Here is a 21,971-nt window from a genome sequence, read left to right as displayed (position 1 = left end):
AGGGAGCTCTTGGGCTACAATATTGCATGACTCTACACACACCGCTTTGTTTATATTCTTATAAAGAGCATTCTTTCGCAGTGTGCAACTTGGCAGCCTTGGAGAGGTAATACTGTAATGTTCATTTTACAGGAAAGGAAATGGAGCCACATTAAAGCTGAATAATTGGTTCATAGTTATACACCTAATAAGTTGCAGTTTGCCTTTGAGGCCCATGCTTTTAACCACTATGCTATCATGCCTTTCTAGTGCATGAATTTCTCAGTGTAGTTATATTTTGCATGCATTTAAATTGTCTTTCATATCAAAATTAAAGAGAACTTGCTCACTTGCGTAAATAATAAAAATCACTTAAAGGCCAAGATATAGAGAATTAACTTTGTTGTGTTCCCTTTTATCCTTTTGTCTTTTTTCTTCCACCATTAGCAAAAGGGCTTTCTTGCAGAAACGTATCCTTGTGATGTTAGAAGGAAGCATCACTTATTCATTGAGCAGGATTTTTTTTGTTTTTTTTTTTTGAGATGGAGTTGCGCTCTTGTTACCCAGGCTAGAGTGCAATGGCGCGATCTCAGCTCACCGCAACCTCCGCCTCCTGGGTTCAGGCAATTCTCCTGCCTCAGCCTCCTGAGTAGCTGGGATTACAGGCATGCACCACCATGCCCAGGTAATTTTTTGTATATTTAGTAGGGATGAGGTTTCACCATGTTGGCCAGGCTGATCTCTAACTCCTGACCTTGTGATCCACCTCTCTCTGCCTCCCAAAGTGCTGGGACTACAGACGTGAGCCACTGTGCCCGGCCAATTCATTACTTTATTTTTCCTTAAATTTTATCTTAAAAAATCTAAAAGAGGCTGGGCGCGGTGGCTCATGCCTGTAATTCCAGCGCTTTAGGAGGCCGAGGCGGGTGGATCACGAGGTCAAGAGATCGAGACCATCCTGGTCAACATGGTGAAACCCCATCTCTAATAAAAATACAAAAAATTAGCTGGGCATGGTGGCGCTTGCCTGTAATTCTAGGTACTTGGGAGGCTGAGCCAGGAGAATCACTTGAACCCGGGAGGTAGAGGTTACAGTGAGACAAGATTGCACCACTGCAGTCCAGCCTGGGTGACGGAGCAAGACTCTGTCTCAAAAAAAAGAAAAATTTACTACACAAAGTTCAGAGGACTTCCAAACTATTCTATACACAGTTTATTCACATCCTGATTCTGATTCAGTTTTTGAAGGAAATAATTAAAATAATAAGTATAGTTGGACTATAGGCATCAAGTGTGTGTGTTTGTGTATATGTAAGTGTATGTATAATTTTTTTACTGTGATAATGAGAGGAACTTGGCAGCAAATATGACTTTGCTTTCTACTGTGCTTTTTAAAGGCAGTTTTCACTATCAGGATGTAGTTTTATAATCATTGAAAAGTTAATATCAAGATAAATACTTTGGAAAAAATATTAAATTTATTGATTAGTTCTAATATAATCTTTAATGTTAAAAATAAAATATTAGTATACTGTATTTTTAAAGTGCTGTTTTGCTAATTGAGTCAGAGTTTTAAAATCTGAAATATTATTAAGGATGATGATCACAAATACCTTGAGAATTCTTTTTGTGTCTAGGTTTAGCGACACCAGTAGACTTGAAGCTAAAATTGATACCCATCCTACAGCACATGCACCATGATGCAATCCTGGCTTCCAGTGCTCGTCAGCTTTTACAGCAGCTGGTCACATCCTATCCATCCACCAAAATGGTGATTGTTTCTTTGCACACTTTCACTCTGCTTGCAGCTTCATCTTTGGTTGATACACCTAAGCAGGTAATTTCAGTTTTCTTTAAACGCCTATTACTCAGTAAACTTACATAAATATGTGATTAGAAATAAGAAAGTGGCATGTAAGTCTTGAGGACATTAAGGTTGTTTTCTCTAATAAAGGTCAGATTAATTTACTTGTTTTTTTTTAAATAAGACGGAGTCTCACTCTGTCACCTGGCTGGAGTGCAGTGGCATGATCTTGATTCACTGCAACCTCTGCCTCCTGGGTTCAAGCAATTCTGCCTCAGTGTCCTCAGCATACCTGAGGATTACAAGTATGCACCACCATGCCTGGATAATTTTTTTGTATTTTTAGTAGAGATGGGGGTTCACCATATTGGCCAGGCTGGTCTCGAACTCCTGACCTTGTAATCCTCCTGCCTTGGCCTCCCAAAGCGCTGGGATTACAGGCATGAGCCTTTATTCTCTACGTTCATAGTACTGATTGTTGGGAGCCCTTGAGGAGAATGAGATGTGGGGTACATGGCTGGGTGTGAAGTTGGCAGTATAATAAAAAAAAATGCCAGGTCCTGTGCTAAAACCTTAAATGGTAGTATTTTACAAACATGGAGAAAGAGGCCCAAATGTGGGCATGTAGCTAATTAATGACAGGGCTCTGATTTGAAGTGAGTCCTGTCCCTTTATAAGTTTCACTAAACTACACTGCATTTCTCATGATAATGTCAGTTACAGTGTTGTTCATGGAGTGACTTATTTTCTTTATAGATTCAGCTTCTGTTGCAGTATTTGAAGAATGATCCCAGGAAAGCAGTAAAGAGACTTGCTATTCAAGATTTGAAATTACTTGCTAATAAAACACCACATACTTGGAGTAAGGAGAACATTCAGGTATGTAGAACTTGTAACCTTAATATCTTAAATAGAAAAAATAATATAACATAATATAAAATGTTTTGCATTTTTATTTTGTCCTTTGTCATCTTCTAAGTGGTTGAATATGAAAAATGTCTAAAAGTATTGATATTTGTAGCAGAAGTTATTTTATAGGTGACATAATAAATACGTAAAACTTCTATACTTCAATGTTTGTTCTAGTCAATGAAACTGACTAGAACTCGGTTGCTTGTTCATTTTCCCATAGTGGCACTAAGGCTACTTGAGAAGCCCAATTACATTGTTTTTTTTAATTCTTGTATTTTTCAGTCAATTTGGGGAGAAAAATTTAGGGGCTGACTGTTATGAATAATGGAGAAGGGCTGGATAGGCAACTTGGGAAGTGTTTTTCTCTACTCATAGAGAGCAGAAGACATTCTTAAGTCTTCTTTTGTAAACAGAAGAGCAGATCTCACTCTAGACTTGATGTGACAACTTTGACATTATCTGTTAGGTTAAATTAATATTTTATATTTTTTCTCAAAATAGAACCCTGTTTGTTTACTTATTACCAATAGAGATATACCGTTTTACAAATAATGCTACTTAAAGTGGAATGGAAGTTTTTAACTCTTAGCATCATCATTATTCCAGTGGATCAAAAATCTTTGAATTTCAGATTATTAAAACTAAACTGCCGTGTTTGCTGCCGTGTTTGTTTTTCTGTTTGTTTGCAGTTTTCTAAACGTCTTTTAATTACTATATTATGATTTGGGAGTCACAGATATCCCAAGATAAGGGCAGTTGTTAAATCTGCATTTAATAGATATGCAGTTAGGGTTCAGAAAGACTTAATAGGCTTAAGAGAGTGTCTTAAGAGAAGTAAATTAATAGTTTAAGAGAGCTTCTGTCCTCTCATCCCTAGTCCTAATGCTTTTTCTACTAAATAATGCTATCTTTCCAAGAAGAGAGTATGTCCAGCCACTTCAGTCATTTAGAGAATTTGTGCAAAGAACCAAACCCAGTTATTTAGAAAGATCAGCGAGAAGCACTGTATTATTCTTTCTCATTTTTTTTCTTATTGTGAGATAGATTGCACATACAGAAAAATATGTGAAATGTATAAATAGTTTAAATACTTTTAACTGAAAACCCATGCAGTTACCATCCAACTAGAAATAGAACATTATAGGACACAGAACTCTGCCTCCTTCCCTTTCATGGTCCTTCCTGATTGGAACTTTACACCTATCAAAAGGAAACCACTATTTAGACTTCCATGATAATTTCTTTGCTCTTCTTTATAGTTGTGCCTTCTTCACGTGTCTTTCTAAAGAATACTGTTTAGCTTTGCTTTTGTTTCTTTTGCTCAGCATTACATTGGTGAGACTCATCCATGTCTTTTCCCTTTAATTGTAATATAGCATTCCATTGTATGAATGTATCCTGTAGAGATTTGTGTTGGCTTCTGGGAGGCAGAGATGTCCGATTAGTGCTAAATGCTGCCAAGAAACATTAAGTCAGGAAGATGGAGGTTGCAGTTTTAAGTAAGCTGGTTATAGAAACCCTCTCTGAGAAGTTGACATTTGTGCAAGGACCTAAACAAAGGAATGTCAATTTTGTGGGCCCCTGAAGGAAGGATACCATCAGCAAGAGAACAGCAAAAAGGCCCCAAAGTAAGAGCATTCAAGAGTGTGAGGTCAGTGTGACTGTTAATAGGGGATATTAGTAGGAGGTGATGTTATGTGATGATAGGGAGGAATAATGTTTTAGGGCTTTTGAGTCCTTCCTAAGGACTTTAGCTTTTAAGTCTACACGAGATAGATTGCTTCTGGAAGATTTTTGAGCAGAGGACACTATCTAACTGAAGTTCTAAAAGATTATCTCTGGCTTAGCTATATTGAGACTAGATTGAAGGGGCCTAAAGGCAGAAGTGGGGAGAACATTTAAGAGGCAGTTGTAAATAATCCAGTGGGAAAATATTATGATTACCTGAACCAAGGTAGCTGGGGTGGTGGTGAGAAGTGGTAGTAGTCTGGATATATTTTAAGGTTAGAGCTGATGGATTTCCTGGCATATTGTAGAGGAAGAAAGGTGGCCCCAAGTGTTTTGCCATCAGCAAATGCAATTGCCATTTGCTTGAAATGGGCAAGACTCTGGGACACTCATTTCTTGAAGGGAAGATGAAGAGTTCACTTCTGAGTATATAAAGTGTAGGATGTCAGACATCCAGGTGGAGATGTCAAGGACATATGTACCTGGAGTTCAGTGGACAGATAGATGGTAATTGAAGCCATGAGACTAGATGACTCAACTAGGGAGAGAATATGGCTGGAGAAGATTTAGAGAATGATGAAATGAGAAACAACCAGCAAAGGGGCCTCAGAAAGGAGTGGCCGGTGATAAATAAGTCAGAATAGTATTTTACAGGGAGAAGACCTTAGTCTTCTCCCTATAAAATAGAGAGCTACTGCAGTCATATTCACCAAGATAAAGACTGATAGTTCACCTTTGCAACATGAAGTCATTGATAACCGTAAGAGAGCAGTTTTGCTGCAGCGTTGTGGGTAAAAAACTGATTAGAGTGGATTCTGCAGGAAAACAGGAGAGAGATTTAAGGCAGTGAATGTACATCGGTCCCTCAGTATCCACTGGATATTGGTTCCAGGACTGACCCTTTGCTAGATTACTTATACTACCCAATACAGTGTAATTTTAAGTAAATAGTTGTATTATGTTGCTTTTTATTTGTATTATTCTTTTTTGTTATTAATATTTCGAATACTTTTGATCTGGAGTTGGTTGAATTAGTGGATGTGGAAGCCATGAATATTGAATGCCTACTGTAGAAAACTTTTTGAAAGGAATTCTTTCAAGGGAACAGAGAAATGATATGGTATTGCTAAAGGGTATGGTGTTTGTTTTTACCCTGGGAGGAGTACAACTTGTTTTTTATTGATGGAAATGACTTGGTAGAGGGTAAAAATTACAAGAGCAATATCCTTGAGGAGGTGAGACTGGAAGGGACTCAGTGTAGAAGTAAATAGGCTTTTTCTAGTTCACATAGAACAGGAAGGATGACATTAAGAAGCCCAATGTAGATGAGTGAGTAGGTATTATGGTAAAAAGTTACGGAAAATCTCTTGTGATGGATTTTTTTTTTTGGTTTTGTTTTGTTAATTAGGAAACATGGTCATTAGGTATGGGTAATGAGGGAGGCAAAGAGGAAGGTTTTAAGGAAACATAGAAATTCAAATAAACTAGGGAAATAGAGGATTGCCAGGTAAGATAGTTGAGTAAAGCAATATATAATGTGGTGTCTGGCACATACAAATAAATGCTTTTTTAAGGGTAGCTGGAAGTTATCTTAAAGGTAAGTTTATTCTTTAGTTTTTCTTTTTAAATACTTTGACAGACTGTACGGTTAGGGTTATACTGTCTTAATCAAATGAACTGGGAAGTTTCTCTTTGTATACTCTGGAATGGTTAAGAACTATAACAGAATTTTCTGTTTCTGCAGGTATAACTTTAAAATTGCCATACATTTATCTGAATCTAGAAGTATTTCCAGTGATAGTTACGTCGAAAACATTTCCAATCACTACATGTTACTGTCCTGTCAGTTTTCTGCCTCTCTGACATCAGTTTTGGTCATTTGTTTTTCATTTAATTTACTTCTCAAGTTCATTAGTATCAGCACGAAGAGTCTTTATAACTTCTAATATCTTTGTATTTGATTAAAAAAATTTTTAATTTTGCACATTTGTGTTTATATCCCTTTTTCTTGATTAGACTTGCCAGAAGCTTTGCTTTCTTATCTTTTCAAGTGCTTGGTACATTTATTTTTGCTTTTCTTGTTTAATAATGAAAGCAGTTAAGACTGCTAATTTGCTTCTTGGTACAGATTGACCAAATTTCATAAATTATGTCTTGTATTGTTCTCATTGCCATTAGTTTGAAATGCATTTTTTAAAAAGCCAGATTTATTGTGGTATAATTTATTTACAGAAACTTTTCCATATACATAACTGGATGAGTTTTTACAAGTGTACAAAACCACCACCGCAGTTGAGATACAGAACATTTCAGTTACCCCCAAAAGTTTCTGTAGGCCCCTCTGTAGTCAGTTCTTTCCCCAACACTTGGCAACTACAAATCTGATTTCTGTTGCTGTGATTTTGCCTTTCCAGGATATAAATAATCATATGGTATTTGACCTTTCGGTTATCCCTTCTTTCACTTATCATAATGCTTTTAATAATTATCCATGTTGTTACATGTAGCAGTAGTTCATTCCATCTTATTGTGGAGCAGTATTTAAATATATGAGCATACAACAATTTGTCTGTCTGTTCATAAGTTGACAGACATTTGGATTGTTTCTGGCTTTTTGGCCATTATGAATAAAGCTGCAATCTTACATGTCTTTGTGTGACATCTCTTGGGTGTGACACCTAGAAATGGAATTGCTGGGTTGTGTGGTAAACACTTACTCTGTTTAACTTTGTAAGAAACTGCCAAACTGTTTTCCAAAATTCCAGTACCATTTTATTTACCCACCAGCCATATATGAGATCTAGTTCTGTATCCTTGCCAGCACTTTGTATTGTATGGTTTTGTAATAGGTGTGTAGTGATATTTCATCATGGTTTTATTTCGCATTTTCCTAATGACTAATGATATTGATCATCTTACAGGCTTATTTGTCATCTGTATCTTCAGTGAAGTGCCTGTTCTAATCTTTTATTCATTTTTTATTAGGTTTGTCTTTTTGTTATTGAGTTATTTATATATTCTTGATACTAATCCTTTATCAGATACATGTTTTACAAATATTTCTTCTCATTATATATCTTTAGTACATGTCTTTTGAAAGTAGAAGTTTTAAGTTGTGATAAAATCTGTTTAGTTTATTAATGTTTTTTTCTTTTATGGGTTGTGTTTTATCTGAGAAGTCTGCCTAATCCAAAATCACAAAAGTTTTATCTAAAAGTTTTATAGTTTAAGTTTTGTATATAGCCCTGTGTGATCCATTCGAGTTGACTTGTGTATAGTACAAAATAAACATCAAGGTGCATTTGGATAGCCAGTTGTGGCACCATTTAGTGGGGAAAACTTTTCTTTCCCCATTTAATTACTTTAGCATCTTTGTTGAAAATCAGTTGACCGTATCTGTATGGATTTATTTTTAAATTCTATTCTGTTCCATTAGTCTGTATATCTGTCATTAAGCGAATAGTACAGTGTATTGATTACTCTAGCTTTTTGGCAACTCTTGGAATCAGATAGTGTGAGTCTGCTACCTTTGTATTTGTTTTTCAAAATTGTTTGGCTAGGTGGGGTGTAGTGGCTTGTGCCTATAATTTCAGCACTTTAAGAGGCCAAGGTGAGAGGATCACTTAAGGTGAGGAGTTTAAAATCAGCCTGAGCAATATAGTGAGACCCTGTCTCTACAAAAAAAAAAAAAAAAAATCAGCTAGGCGTGATGGCATACACTTACAGTGCTAGCAATTTGGGAGAGTGAGCTGGCAGGATTGCTTTAGCCCAGGAGTTCAAATTTGGCTATTCTAGGTCTACTGCCTTTTTAAGTAAGATTTAGAATCAGTTTGTCAATTTCTACCAAGAAAACCCTGTTGGGATTTTTATTGGACTTTACATCTAAAGATGAATTTGGAACAAACGGACATCTTAATAGCATTGTGGTTTGTTTTTTGTTTTTTTGAGATAGAGTCTTGCTCTGTCTCCAGGGCTGGAGTGCAGTGGCACTCTCTCAGTTCACTGCAACCTCCGCCTCCCAGGTTCAAGCAGTTCTCCTGCCTCAGCCTCCCAAGTAGCTGGGATTATAGGTGTGCACCACTACCCCCAGCTAATTTTTGTATTTTTAGGAGAGATGGGGTTTCACCATGTTGGCCAGGCTGGTCTCAGACTCCTGACCTCAAATGATCTACCGGTCTCAGCCTCCCAAAGTGCTGGGACTACAGGCGAGATCCACTGTCTCTGGGTGATAGTATCATGTTTTTTGATCCATGAACATGGCACATCTCTCCATCCTTTTTTTTTTTTCCTTCCTATTTGGAGATAGGTTTCACTCTTTTGCGCAGGCTGGAGTGCAGTGGTGCAATCATAGTTTACTGCAACCTCAGGTGAGCCTCTCGAGTAGCTGGAACTACAGGTGCACACCACCATGCCTGGCTAATTTTTGTGTTGACGATATTTTGCCACATTGCCCAGGCTAGTCTCAGACTCCTGGTCTCAAATGATACCCCACCTCAGTCTCTCAAAAGTGCTGGGATTCCAGGCATGAGCCACTACACCTGGCCTATCTCTCCTTTCTTTTTTTTTTTAAGCTCTTCAGTTTCTCATCAGAGGTTTGTTTTGTTTTGTTTTTTTAATAGGTTTTTGGGAAACAGGTGGTGTTTGGTTACATGAGTAAGCTCTTTGGTGATGATTTGTGAGATTTTGGTGCAACCATGACCCAAGCAGTATACACTGTACGCAATTTGGATTCTTTTATCCCTTATCTCATCAGTGATTTTTATTTTTATTTATTTACTTTTTGAGACAAGGTCTCACTCCAGTGCACAGGCTGAAGTGCAGTGACATGATCATGGCACTTTGCAGTCTTGACCTCCTGGGCTTAAGCGGTCCTCCCACCTCAGCCTCCCAGGGAGCTGAAACCACAGGTGCTCACCAATGCCAATTTTTGTATTTTTCTGTAGAGACAGGATCTCACTATTTTGTCCAGGCTGGTCTCAAACTCCTGGGCTCAAGTAATCTGCCTGCCTCGGCCTCCCAGAGTGCTGGGGTTATAGGTGTGTACTACCACGCTGGGCTGCATCAGTGGTGTTTAGTTCAGCATACAAATCTTGCATATATTTTGCTAGATACTTTCCTAAATATTTCATGGTTTTAATCCTACTCTAAATAATTTTTTTTAATATCCATGAGAGCAATTTTTATTTATTCTTTGACCATGGCATTAGCTTAATGTTTTCTACTTTTGAAGCAATTAATTTTCTGTATTTGTTGGTAGAATTTTTGTTGTTGTTAACCTTTTGTTATTAATTCTTAAAGTGTATTTGTGGCCCATGGTAGGATCACTTTTTGTAAACAGTTCAGGGATTTGAAAAGAAGACATATTTTCTTTTTTTTGAGATGGAGTTTCACTCTTGTTGCCCAGGCTGGAGTGCAATGGCATAATCTCAGATTACCACAACCTCTGCCTCCTGGGTTCAAGCAATTCTCCTGCCTCAGCCTCCCGAATAGCTGGAATTACAGGCATGTGCCACCACACCCAGCTAATTTTGTATTTTTAATAGAGAAGAGGTTTCCCCATGTTGATCATGCTGGTCTCAAACTCCTGATCTCAGGTGATCTGCCTGCCTTGGCCTCCCAAAGTGCTGGAATTACAGGAATTACAGGCGTGAGTCACTGCACCTGGCCTAAAGTTTCCTTTTCATAATAATTTTTAAAAATAATATTTGCGGCAGGGCGTGGTGGCTCAAGCCTGTAATTTCAGCACTTTGGAAGGCTGAGGCGGGTGGATCACGAGGTCAAGAGATCGAGACCATCCTGCTCAACATGGTGAAACCTCGTCTCTACTAAAAATGCAAAAAATTAGCTGGGCATGGTGGCGCGTGCCTGTAATCCCAGCTACTCAGGAGGCTGAGGCAGGAGAATTGCCTGAACCCATGAGGCGGAGGTTGCAGTGAGCCGAGATCGCACCATTGCACTTCAGCATGGGTAACAAGAGCGAAACTCTGTTTCAAAAAAAAATAAATAAATAAAAATAAAATATTTGCATTGAGCTTTACAATCACGTTAACAATCAGTTAAATGTAATTGTTTTGTCTATTTCACAGCTTACTATTATTACTTCATTATACCATATCTTCCCTTACCTGAAATTTTTATTCTGATTTATGTTTCTTATGGCTTTTTGTGGGGGGGTTATTTTTTATTGAACATATATATATATATATATATATATTTTAATGTTTGTTTCTTCTGTGAAGAATTTTTTTTCCATTGTGGCTGAAACTTAAGCATGTTGATTTTAATTAAATGGATGTCAAATAATTATTCATTTTTTATAGCCTAGATATATTTTTGAAAATACTGAAATACAGCAGGGGAAAACAGTTCTAATGATTTAACCTTTTATAAAGTAATAAGGTGTTGATTTTGAATTTGAATTTTGCTCACAATTACCAAGAGTAATTGTATAACAGGTGTTTTACTTATTTCTTCCATCGCTATTTTACAATTACCAAGAGTAATCGTAGGGCTTCCCTCCTTCCTTCTCTCCTTTTGTGCTTTCTTCTTTTGTTACTTCCTGCCTTCCTCTCAGCCAGTCTTACCGTTGCTGGTTGGTTTTTGAGTTTTAGTATTTTAAGTTCACGTTGTGTCCATTTCCATTCTAGTTTTTCTGGTTTGTTGTGCAGTATTATAATTTTCACATGATATCAGATATTTCAGTTTTAAATAAATGGCTTTCATTCTATATGCCTTTAAAAACCTGAAAGAAGGAAGGGCCTAAGTCAAGGTCCAAATATATTTTTAAGGTAGTCAAAAACAATCGTTTTATATGAAAATTTTTTTAGTATGTTTATATAGTTTTTTAGATTTTTTGATGCCTTGCTAGGATAACTCCTTCTTAGTTGGTGTTAATCTATATTAATAGTTTACAATATCTGATGCCATAGTCTTTTTTTTTGAGATAGTCTTGCTTTGTTGCCCAGGCTCAAGTGCAGTGGCGCTATCCTGGCCCATTGCAGCCTCTGCCTCCTGGGTTCAAGTAATTCTGCCTCAGCCTTCCGTGTAGCTGGAATTACAGGTGCCTGCCACCACGCCCAGCTAATTTTTGTATTAGTAGAGATGGGTTTCCCTATGTTGGCCAAGCTGGTCTTGAACTCCTGACCTCAGGTGATCCACCCACCTCGGCCTCCGAAAGTGCTGGGATTATAGGCATGAGCCACCGCGCCCAGCCTGTAGTCTTATTGGAAGAGAATATTTGATTTATGCAGCCTCTCTGTTACAGAGCAAAATATTATTTGTTCGAGATAGTCTCAAATATGTAAATTTTATTTTTAGCATTATCTCCTCTGAGGGCTTCTGATTTGTATCTTACCTGTTCCTAGGAGGAGTGACAAGTTCAGCCTGAGAATTAGTTCTTTTAATCTTTTTCTTTGCAGTTAGTACAATGGAGACATAGAAAATTTTGAGGTGTTATGTCTCTGACAGAATATTTTCATACATAACAGTTTTCTTTAAAGATTATAAACTTCTTTTTACTACACTTTTCTGGAACACATCCCTGGTGGCCAGTCCTATTCCAGGGAATAGGAGAAGCCCCTATTTAGGGATTGACCCAGAAAACAGTAATTTAGGCCAGGGCCTCTAGTTGAGCCCTGAGTTAAGCCAGTAGAGAGGGAGATTTAGACCAAATAGTGAAGAAGGCAGTGGTAATGAATGAGACAGAGGACTCTGTTTGAAAAGACAGTTTTTCCTTTCTGTTGATATGAAAAATGGTTCTGGTAAGAATTTTGTAATAGGTAATGTCCTTGAACTAGATTTTTATATTAAAATGTCAGGTACCATTTCTGGGGAACTTCATTATTTGCTCTGTTAAGCTTACTGATTTGGATTAATTAACTTTAAATCAATATTTTTTATTTTATTTATTATTATTTTAAAGACAGGGTCTTACTCTACTGCCCAGACTGGAGTGCTATAGCACAATAGTAGCTCATTGCAACCTCAAATTCCTGGGCTCAAGTGATTCTCCCACTCCAGCCTCCCAAGTACCTAGGACTACAGATGTGCCCCACCACACCTAGCTAATTTTTAAAATTTTTTAGCAGAGATGGGACTTTGCTGTGGGCCTAGGCTTAAACCAGTATTTATTTACCGAGACTGCTTTAGATTCCCAATAATGTGCTAGATGACAGAAACAGAATATAACTTTGTAAATAATTTTATCACAAGATTATCTAATACTCAGTTTTTTAAGTCATAAAATTCTTCTGATTTGGAATTATTAATATTATCATTTTATATAAAATGTTTCACTTGCCTAGTTTATTATCACAGAAGGCTAAGTGTTATACATAGAGCAATCTAAGGCATAATGTGGAGTATGTATAGATATAGAACATAGTTCCTAACTTCTGGGGCTAATTTAATTAAGATATTAGTTCTAATCAGAAGCCAATTAACAGTACAAGACTGGCCAATTTAAGTAACAAAAAGTGAACAAATGGAAATGGCCTAAGTGCTTGAATAAATAAATATAAATTATACTATTAAGTAATAATCACTTTTTAAAAATGTGTTCTTTTGAACTTCAAAAACAGCATCTCTATCTGCTTTATTTCCTCATCCCCTGCTCTTTCTTTTATACACTTGCATTTTGATCTGTTTTCCTGTCAGTTTGCTTAGGCACTGTACATTTGGGACTGTTGACCTACCCCTTCTCTTGGCCTCTTTGGCACTTAACTGTTCTCACTCATTCGTTACACTGCCTAACCTGTGCCTTCTCCTTTTTCACTGCCCTTTTTCCTCCAAACTGAGTCCATGGCGCTCTTGCTTTCTACCATTTATTCTCTGTCATTCTTATGGCCTTTCTTAATGCCAATTTGCAGGGCCTCAGACAATCTAGTCCTTTTACCTGAGCTTCTGCATTGCCCTCTAGCATAGTAGCCTGTATGGGTTGCATAGTGCTTTGACTTTCAGTGGCTTTGTAATCTTACAGACAATAGATGTCACCTGACTTACATTTGATTTTTAATTTTAATTCAGTTTTTTAAATGCCAATGCATTCATGTGATCGAAATTCTAAAACAACAAAAGGATATACCCATCTACTGTTCTCTTATCTACACAGCTCCTTTGCCCAGTGGCAACCAATATCCATTTTCTTGTATATTTTTCTAGAGGTGCTTTTTATGAAAATCACCTTTGTGAATAAATCAGCAATTCTTTATAAATATTTACCCTCATTTTACAGACAAAATCAGCAGTTCTTTATAAAGATTTACCCCCATTTTACAGACAAAGAAGTTGAGACTCAGATTACAGAGATGGTAGGTGACAGAGCCAGAATTCTGATGTGAGTTTTCCAGTTGAAAATTTGCTATGTCTTAGATTCCAAATGCCTAGTGGATATATCTTCTTGGACTTCACATCTCATCCTGTTTTCTGTCCTTTTTCTAAAATTGGTTTATTCCCCATAAATTTCAGTCTTTGTAAATGGAATCTGGTTAGTAGGTTTGAAAGTTTGCAATAATTATTAAATCCTTCTTGTTCATTCCTTGATATCTAATCTCTTTTAAAATGTCTGTCATCCTCATTCCCTAGTCTCCATTCCTGCCACCAAGTGTAGTTCAGGCCATCATCACCGCTTGCCTGGATTACTGCATTCTTAACTCTCAGTTCTCTTTCTTAACTTTTTTTGTTTACCATTGCCAGAATAATCTTCCCTAACACTTTAGATGCCATTATTCCTCTTCTCTGGCTTCTTTTTTTCCTTTTTCATCAGGTTTTAATGACTCTGCTTAACTTTTAAGGCCCTATACCATCTGACCTCATTTCCCCCATCTTTCTTAGCCTCCATCCTTTTGATGAACATATTTCCTCATAGGCCAAAAGTAAACACCCCATATTCTGGCCTAATTGCCGGAGTATGTGTATGCATTACCTAGACTGTCTTCCCTTCCATTACCAGAAATGTACTGTATCTTTCAGGTCTATTTCCATTCCTTTCATGATAATTTTTGCTGCTGCTGCTGTTTTTATAGGTTTTTCTTTCAGTCAAAAAGGTATTCATGCACATGACAAAAATTTTTAGAGTTCAAAGGTGTACAGTGAGTAAAATATAAGTCATCACTTCTCATAGGCTTCCTCTGCAGAGGTGGTCACTGTTAATAGTTTTTTATATCTCCTTCCTAAACTTTTGCACCAACATGCAAACATGCGTATGCCCCATCTTTTTTCTTTACAAATGAAAATATACTATATGCATGTTCTGAACCTTTTATTAATATGGGGAACATCTTATATTAGCAGCTAGATTACTGCATTTTTTAGATCAGCTGTGTGGTACTTTCTTTATATTTATTTCCATTTCCCCATTGGTAGACATTAGGGTTGTTTCTGATACTTTGAATTTTACTGTTGACATTTCTACATTGAATAGTTTGTTGAAAATCACCTTTGTGAACATAAATTTTCAGAAAAGAAATTTCTGGGTATAATGATGGCTATTTTTTTAATTTTTGAGAGTTAATACCTATGACTCACCAAAGAGATTTATACCATTTTTCTCTTCTAACAACAATGTGTGAGAGCCCCTATTTCCCCATATTCTTCAGTATTTTGTATTATCAAACTTTAACCTTAGTGTGGTAGGTAAAAAGTGACACATTTTAATTTAAAAATTTCAAAGTATGAATGAGGTTAGACTTTTTATTTAAAAGACATTTGTGTAAATTCTTTCTGTAAAATACCAAATTTTTATTGAGTTTTTACCTATTTATTAGTAAGAACTTTTTTATTTTTGAGGCGGAGTCTTGCTCTGCTGCCCAGGCTAGAGTGCAGTGGTACAATCTTGGCTCACTGTAACCTCTATCTCCTGGGTTCAAGTGATTCTTCTGCCTCAGCCTCCCAAGTAGCTGGAATTACAGGCACACATTACCACACCCAGCTAATTTTTGTATTTTTAGTAGAGATGGAGCTTCACCATATTGGCCAGGCTGGTCTTGAACTCCTGACCTCGTGATCTACCCACCTTGACCTCATGATCCACCCACCTTGACCTCCCAAAGTTCTGGGATTACAGACGTGAGCCACCACACATGGCCATTTAGTTGACATTTTTACTGAGGGTCATGTTAAATTTATTTTAATCCTTTCTGAAATTTTATTTTTAACTTTTTCCCTGGATTTTGAGTTTTGCTTATTTTCGGAACCTTTGTCTTTGTGGGAGAATGGAAGTCAGTTTAACAAAAGAGTTATTTTGACTTGTTATATTAAGTGCAGTCATGTGATAGAGTCATGTGATAAAGGATAAAGCAAGAGTCACTGTACTGTGATCATATATTCATAGTTCCCTGCATTGAAAGAAAAACTAGCGTCTTTATTTTTGATAATACTTTAGACTACCTGGTCAAGAGTAAGAGTAAATGACCAGAAATGGGAGGAATATAGCTCTGTTTACTTAGAAACTAGATAGAATGCCATACTCTCCATTATTTTTAAAAATTACACATATATGAACCAATATTCATATCTCTCTTCGGTAAGGAAAATACGGTGGAGGTTTCAGAATAGTTTTACGGAAAAGTTGGGAAGATAATACACAGGGTTCCCACATTCCCCCACCATTTTTTCTTTTATTGACAGATTACAGTAATATAGTACTCTTGTTATAAATGAACCAATATTGAAGGTTATTATTAACCAAAGTTCATTCTTTATTAATAATTCTTCAGTCTTTACCTAGTGTCCTTTTTATGTATCAGGATACTTTATATTTAGTTATCCTGCCTCCTGAGGCTCCCCAAGGAGTTTGGCGTTTTGACCTAGTGCTTTGTTTGTTTTTGTTTTTGAGACAGAGTCTTGCTCTGTCTTCCAGACTGGAGTGCAGTGGTGTGAACATGGCTTATAGCAGCTGCAACTTCCTGGGCTCAAGCGATCCTTTTGCCTCAGCCTCCCAAATATTTGGAACCACAGGCATGTACCACCACCCCCAGCTAATTTTTTGAATTTTTGTAGAGACGAGATCTCACTTTGAGCCCAGGCTGGTCTCAAACTCCTTAGCTAGAGTGATCCTCCCACCTCAGCTTCCCAAACTGCTGGGATTACAGGCATGAGCCACTACACCTGGCCTCAACTTAAGTTTTTTAACATGAAAAGAAGTCCATAGTATACAATTGTTCTAAAAGCCAGAAAGTGTAAATGGAGTAGATGATTTAGAAGTATAGTGATGTTTTAATTTCTTTATCGATTTCTCTTCTACATTCCAGGTACTTTGTGAGTGTGCCCTCCAGACTCCTTATGACAGCTTAAAACTAGGGATGTTGTCTGTCCTTTCCACACTATCTGGGACCATCGCCATCAAACATTACTTCAGTATAGTTCCAGGTAAGGAAAAGAAAGGAGATACTATATAAATAACATGCTAATTTCTTTATCCAGATTTATGTTTCAGGTTGTTTCTTCTGGAAAGCTTTAACATCAGGGAAAGTTTCAGAATCCCCCGCTGTATTACATGCTAGTGATGTATTTGAACATGATTTCTTAACTAATGCCTATGATAACAACCTCTCATATTCTTGATCTTAACTCAGGAACATACTTTTCTAGGTTTGTACTTTTTTTGAATTATATGTGGGTGAAAATATTTTTGAGGATGCTTAAAATAGTTCGTTTGCTTTTGTGTATCTCTGACTCAAAGTGCCCTTTGAATTTAAGTACATTTCAAAGGTCAAGTGGTGGTGAGTTTTAAGAGCAAATGTCATATGCTTCCTTTTAGGTGCTTATTATTTCTCTGGAAAACAATAAAATAGAACCTTACTGCAGCTCAATAATGCTTTCCTAGTTACCTGTTCAAGACGATTAACTCTAAAATGCTTTCATTAATGCCCAGTAAGGAGCTTGCTTACCTAACAGACTGAAGGCTAAACTTTGTTGTCATATAGGGGTTTTTTGTTGCTGTTGTTTTGTTTTGAGACAGAGTCTCACTCTGTTGCCCAGGCTGGAGTGCAGTAGGGAGATCTTGACTCACTGAAATCTCCACCTCCTGGGTTCAAGCAATTTTCCTGCTTCAGCCTCCTGAGTAGCTGGGACTATAGGTGCCCGCCACCATGCCTGGCTAATTTTTGTATTTGTAATAGAGATGAGGTTTCACCATGTAGCCCGGGCTGGTCTCAAACTCCTGGCCTCAAGTGATCCACCCACCTTGACCTTCCAGAGTGCTGGGATTACATGAGCCATGAACCACTGCTTCTGGGCTGGTTGTTTTGTTTTAATGCAAGTTTGGTGAAACTTCTGTTGCTTCCTTTTGTAGTCAGTTAATTTGAATTACAGAACTGTAATGTACATTTGTTTGTCCCTTTTATGGCTGCATAGTATATGAACTTACTTTCTAGGTGAAGGGAGTTACCTGCCATTTAAGTCTTAATAGGAAGCTAAAAAGACCTGATACTCTGTTGTTGCACCTCCCTTCCAGCTAGTGGGCACACATGTGGCCTGGACTTAGCTAATCATTTCCATACCACAGAGTGAATTTGGAGGCAGTAACAACAAGGACGTGGAGATATGGTGATATAGCAATGACAGAGCAACATTCGTTTCCAGAATACATTCTAGCAGTGTGTGTTTGCTATGTCTGGTACCCAGTGACAGAAGTTAAGCTGTGACATCAAATAATCAGTAACAATGGCTGACATGTCCTCACTGGACTAATTCCATGCATGGTCTTTTGGGCTGTGGTCTTGGTTGGTCTCTGGCCTTTTTCTTATTTTTTTTTTCTGACCTTGTTTTCCTATTAATTTTGCAGGCTTTCCAGTGATTCTGTGAAGTACATTATCAGTTATCTATTGCTATATAACAAAATCACCCCAAACCGAGGGGCTTAAAACCATGACCTTTTTATTTGCTCTAATTCTGTCAATCAGCAGTTTTGACTGTGCTCAGCTGGGCAGTCCTGTTGGCCTCACCCGAGGGTGACTCATGTGACTACAGTCATGTAAAACTTTGACCAGGACTGGATGGTCAAAGATGGCCTCATTCACATGCTAGAAGTTGAAAGGCTTTCTGCTGAGTGAGGCACCTTCGTTTTTATCCATGTGACTCTTGGTGGGCTACCTTGGGCTTGTTTTCAGGACGTTGGCTGGATCCAAAAGCAAGCAAGCCACCCACACACAAGCACTTGTCAACCTTTCGCTTGCAGCATGTTTTCCAGTGCTTTACTGGCCAAAGCAAGTCACATGGGATTGGAAAATCACATGGTAAAGGAGCATGTCCGCAAGGGATGTGAGAGATTATCACAGCCTTCTTTATAAACAGCCTACCATATATCTAGTGTGCTTTCAATTCTTTTTCTGCCTAAATCAGCCAGTCTGTTTCTTAGCTTGCAGTTAATGTCCTTGACCAACATTGCACTTTCAAAGAGCCGTGGTAGGCAAAGTCTTAATCATGTATTATAATAGATGAGAGCTTTCCCATACAAACAGCCTTTCAAGTGAGGCATATGCAAAGGAGTTTGTAAGGACTAAAACTGAGGCCCACAGATGTGTGACAGTATGTCCAGAGTTCGCATACTTGTGCAGTGTCTGAGCCTATGCCTGAATTCAGTGGTCCTACTCAGAATTCTTTTTTTTTTTTTTTTTGTACCAAACTGACCTACATGCACGATAACTTTCTTTTTCTTTATTTTTTAATTCCAAAGGTATATATTAGTATTATGCTGGGCTATAATATTCAGACACTTTTCAAGCCAGGTATTTGTCCTTTTATTGAAGTTTGTTAATTTTGGCTTATATATGGAATTAAGCAAAGGCTTAAATAAATAGACAATATGTATAAAAAAATAAAAGTCAAGGATTTTCCAAAGTTAGATAATTTCTGTAAGTAATAGTAAACCTTAAGTTTATTTTGGTTGATTAGGTTTTTTCAGTGTAGCCAAAAGTAGTTTAAAAAGCAAACTTAAATTTAGTGTGTCTAAATCATCACTAACAAAAGGCTCAAATATCTAAGATGTTCAGTATCAGACATATTTAAGAAAATGCACATTAAAGCAATACTGAAATAATTTTAATCCATCAGATTGGCAAGGATGGAGAAGTTTGATAAACATGCCGTGTTGACAAGGGTGTGGGTAAGCAGTCATTGCTGCTACTAATATAAATTATTAAACTTGTACATGGGTGATTTAGAAACACTCATTAAATGACAGATAACCCAGAAATTCCACTTCTGGGAATTTATCTTATCTATATAGTCACACATTGAGAAATGGCATATATACAAGATAATTCTTAGTACCAGTTTTTACAATAGCAAAATATTATCCATCATTAGAAGATATAATAGCATTAAAAGGTCCATCAAAGAGGACTCAAAGAAATTATGACACATCACTGCAATAAAAATCAATGCAATTTACTAAAAAGAAAATATGGCATGGAACAGTCCTCATGATATAATATTTAAAGAGAAATAAAACAAGGTCAAAATTGCATGTGAAAAAGGAACAAATGTGCTTGTAAATTCATAGACTCTCTGAAATAATACACAAGAAGCTGATAACATTGGGTGGGTGAGGAAAACTTTTCTCTCACTAGCTTTTTACCATTTTCTATTCTTTGCTGTACCTTACGAGCCATGTGAGTTTATCTTAGAAAATCATTACTAAATAATTTTAAAAATTAAATTAATTTTATTCCTAGAAAACATAGGAAAATGCTAAAAAAATTACATTTTAAAAGCAGGATATTGCAGTATCTACAGATCCTGATTGTGTGTGAGTTTTTAAATTGTATTGTACGTAGGGAGAGAAAGATTTAAAAGAAATATTTCAGAAAGGTAACAATAAGGTCCTGCTGGTTTGTGAGATTTGGTGTGATTTTTGTGTTGTTCTTTGGATTTTTCTGTTTTTTATTTTTTTCCCTAAGTTTTCTATGGTGAGTGTTGATAGGAATAAAACAAAGAAAAGACCATTTATAAAACATGTTTGTAAATTTATAGATGACCTGCATTGTCCACATCACATGGACAAAAAGAATAGAGGAAATACAATTTCCACAGATTTGGAAAAATAAAGATATAGTTTCAGCTTTCTAGTGTTTTACCTAACTTAAAAACATTGGAAGGGGCCAGGCATGGTGGCTCACACCTATAATCCCAACACTTTGGGAGGCTAAGATGGGAGGATCTTTTGAAGCCAGGAGTTTGAGACCAGCCTGAGCACCAAAGCAAAACCTCGTCTCTACAAAAAACAAAAAAATTAGCTGGGAATGATGGCATGCACCTGTATTCTCAGCTCTTCAGAAGCTAAGGTAGGAGGATTGGTGGAGCCTCAGAGTTTGAGACTGTCGTGAGCTGCAATCTGTCGTAAGCCATGATCACACCACTACACTCCAGCCTGAGCAACAGAGTGAGACTCCACCCCAATAAAACAAAACAAAACAAATAAAAAACCAAAAAACACTGAGGCTCTCTCTTAAGCTTGTATTATATTAAACCAGAAACCAATGAAGTGACCATATGTCCCACACTGCCTTGGATATTTATGGTTTATACCTATTGTAATTATTTATTTATTTATGTTTTATTGCATTTTAGGTTTTGGGGTACATGTGAAGAACATGCAAGATTGTTGCATAGGTACACACGTGGCAGTGTGATTTGCTGCCTTCCTCCCCATCAGCTATATCTGGCATTTCTCCCCATGGTATCTCTCCTCAACTCCCCACCCCCCACCGTGCCTCCACTATTTCCCCCCAACAGGCTCCAGTGTGTAGTGCTCCCCTCCCTGTGTCCATGTGTTCTCACTGTTCAACACCCACCTATGAGTGAGAACATGCAGTGTTTGATTTTCTGCTCTTGTGTCAGTTTGCTGAGAATGATGGTTTCCAGGGTCATCCATGTCCCTACAAAGGACACGAACTCATCGTTTTTGATGGCTGCATAATATTCCATGGTGTATATGTGCCACATTTTCCCTGTCCAGTCTATCATCAATGGGCATTTGGGTTGGTTCCAGGTCTTTGCTATTGTAAACTGTGCTGCAATGAACATTCGTGTGCATGTGTCCTTATAGTAGAACGATTTACAATCCTTTGGATATATACCCAGTAATGGGATTGCTGGGTCAAATGGAATTTCTATTTCTAGGTCCTTGAGGAATCGCCCCACTGTCTTCCACAATGGTTGAACTAATTTACACTCCCACCAACAGTGTAAAGGTGTTCCTATTTCTCCATATCCTCTCCAGCATCTGTTGTCTCCAGGTTTTTTAATGATCGCCATTCTAACTGGCATGAGATGGTATCTCAATGTGGTTTTGATTTGCATCTCTCTAATGACCAGTGATGATGAGCATTTTTTCATATGTTTGTTGGCCTCTTGTATGTCTTCTTTTGTAAAATGTCTGTTCATATTCTTTGCCCACTTTTGAATGAGCTTGTTTGCTTTTTTTTTTGTAAATCTGTTTTAGCTCTTTATAAATTCTGGATATCACCCCTTTGTCAGATGGGTAGACTGCAAAAATTTTTTCCCATTCTGTTGGTTGCCGATTCACTCTAATGACTGTTTCTTTTGC

The 21,971-nt window shown here is 37.2% G+C and overlaps 1 protein-coding gene across 3 annotated transcripts in view; it reads left to right on the top strand.

Annotated features, from left to right (window-relative positions):
- Positions 1 to 21,971, top strand: part of INTS7 (integrator complex subunit 7) — a 94,850-nt gene that overhangs the window by 21,797 nt on the left and 51,082 nt on the right. For all 3 annotated transcript variants that reach the window (XM_008985260.5, XM_008985259.5, XM_078356611.1), the window contains 3 exons: positions 1,617 to 1,816; positions 2,540 to 2,662; positions 16,672 to 16,789. In XM_008985260.5, coding sequence (XP_008983508.1) covers positions 1,617 to 1,816; positions 2,540 to 2,662; positions 16,672 to 16,789 — 441 coding nt within the window. The remainder of the gene's footprint in view (positions 1 to 1,616; positions 1,817 to 2,539; positions 2,663 to 16,671; positions 16,790 to 21,971) is intronic.

Source organism: Callithrix jacchus, chromosome 19 (assembly GCF_049354715.1).
Source record: "Callithrix jacchus isolate 240 chromosome 19, calJac240_pri, whole genome shotgun sequence".
Taxonomy (NCBI): Eukaryota; Metazoa; Chordata; class Mammalia; order Primates; family Cebidae; genus Callithrix; species Callithrix jacchus.
The sequence above is the reverse complement of the archived record's forward strand: the minus strand, read 5'-3'. Positions and strand labels throughout refer to the sequence as shown.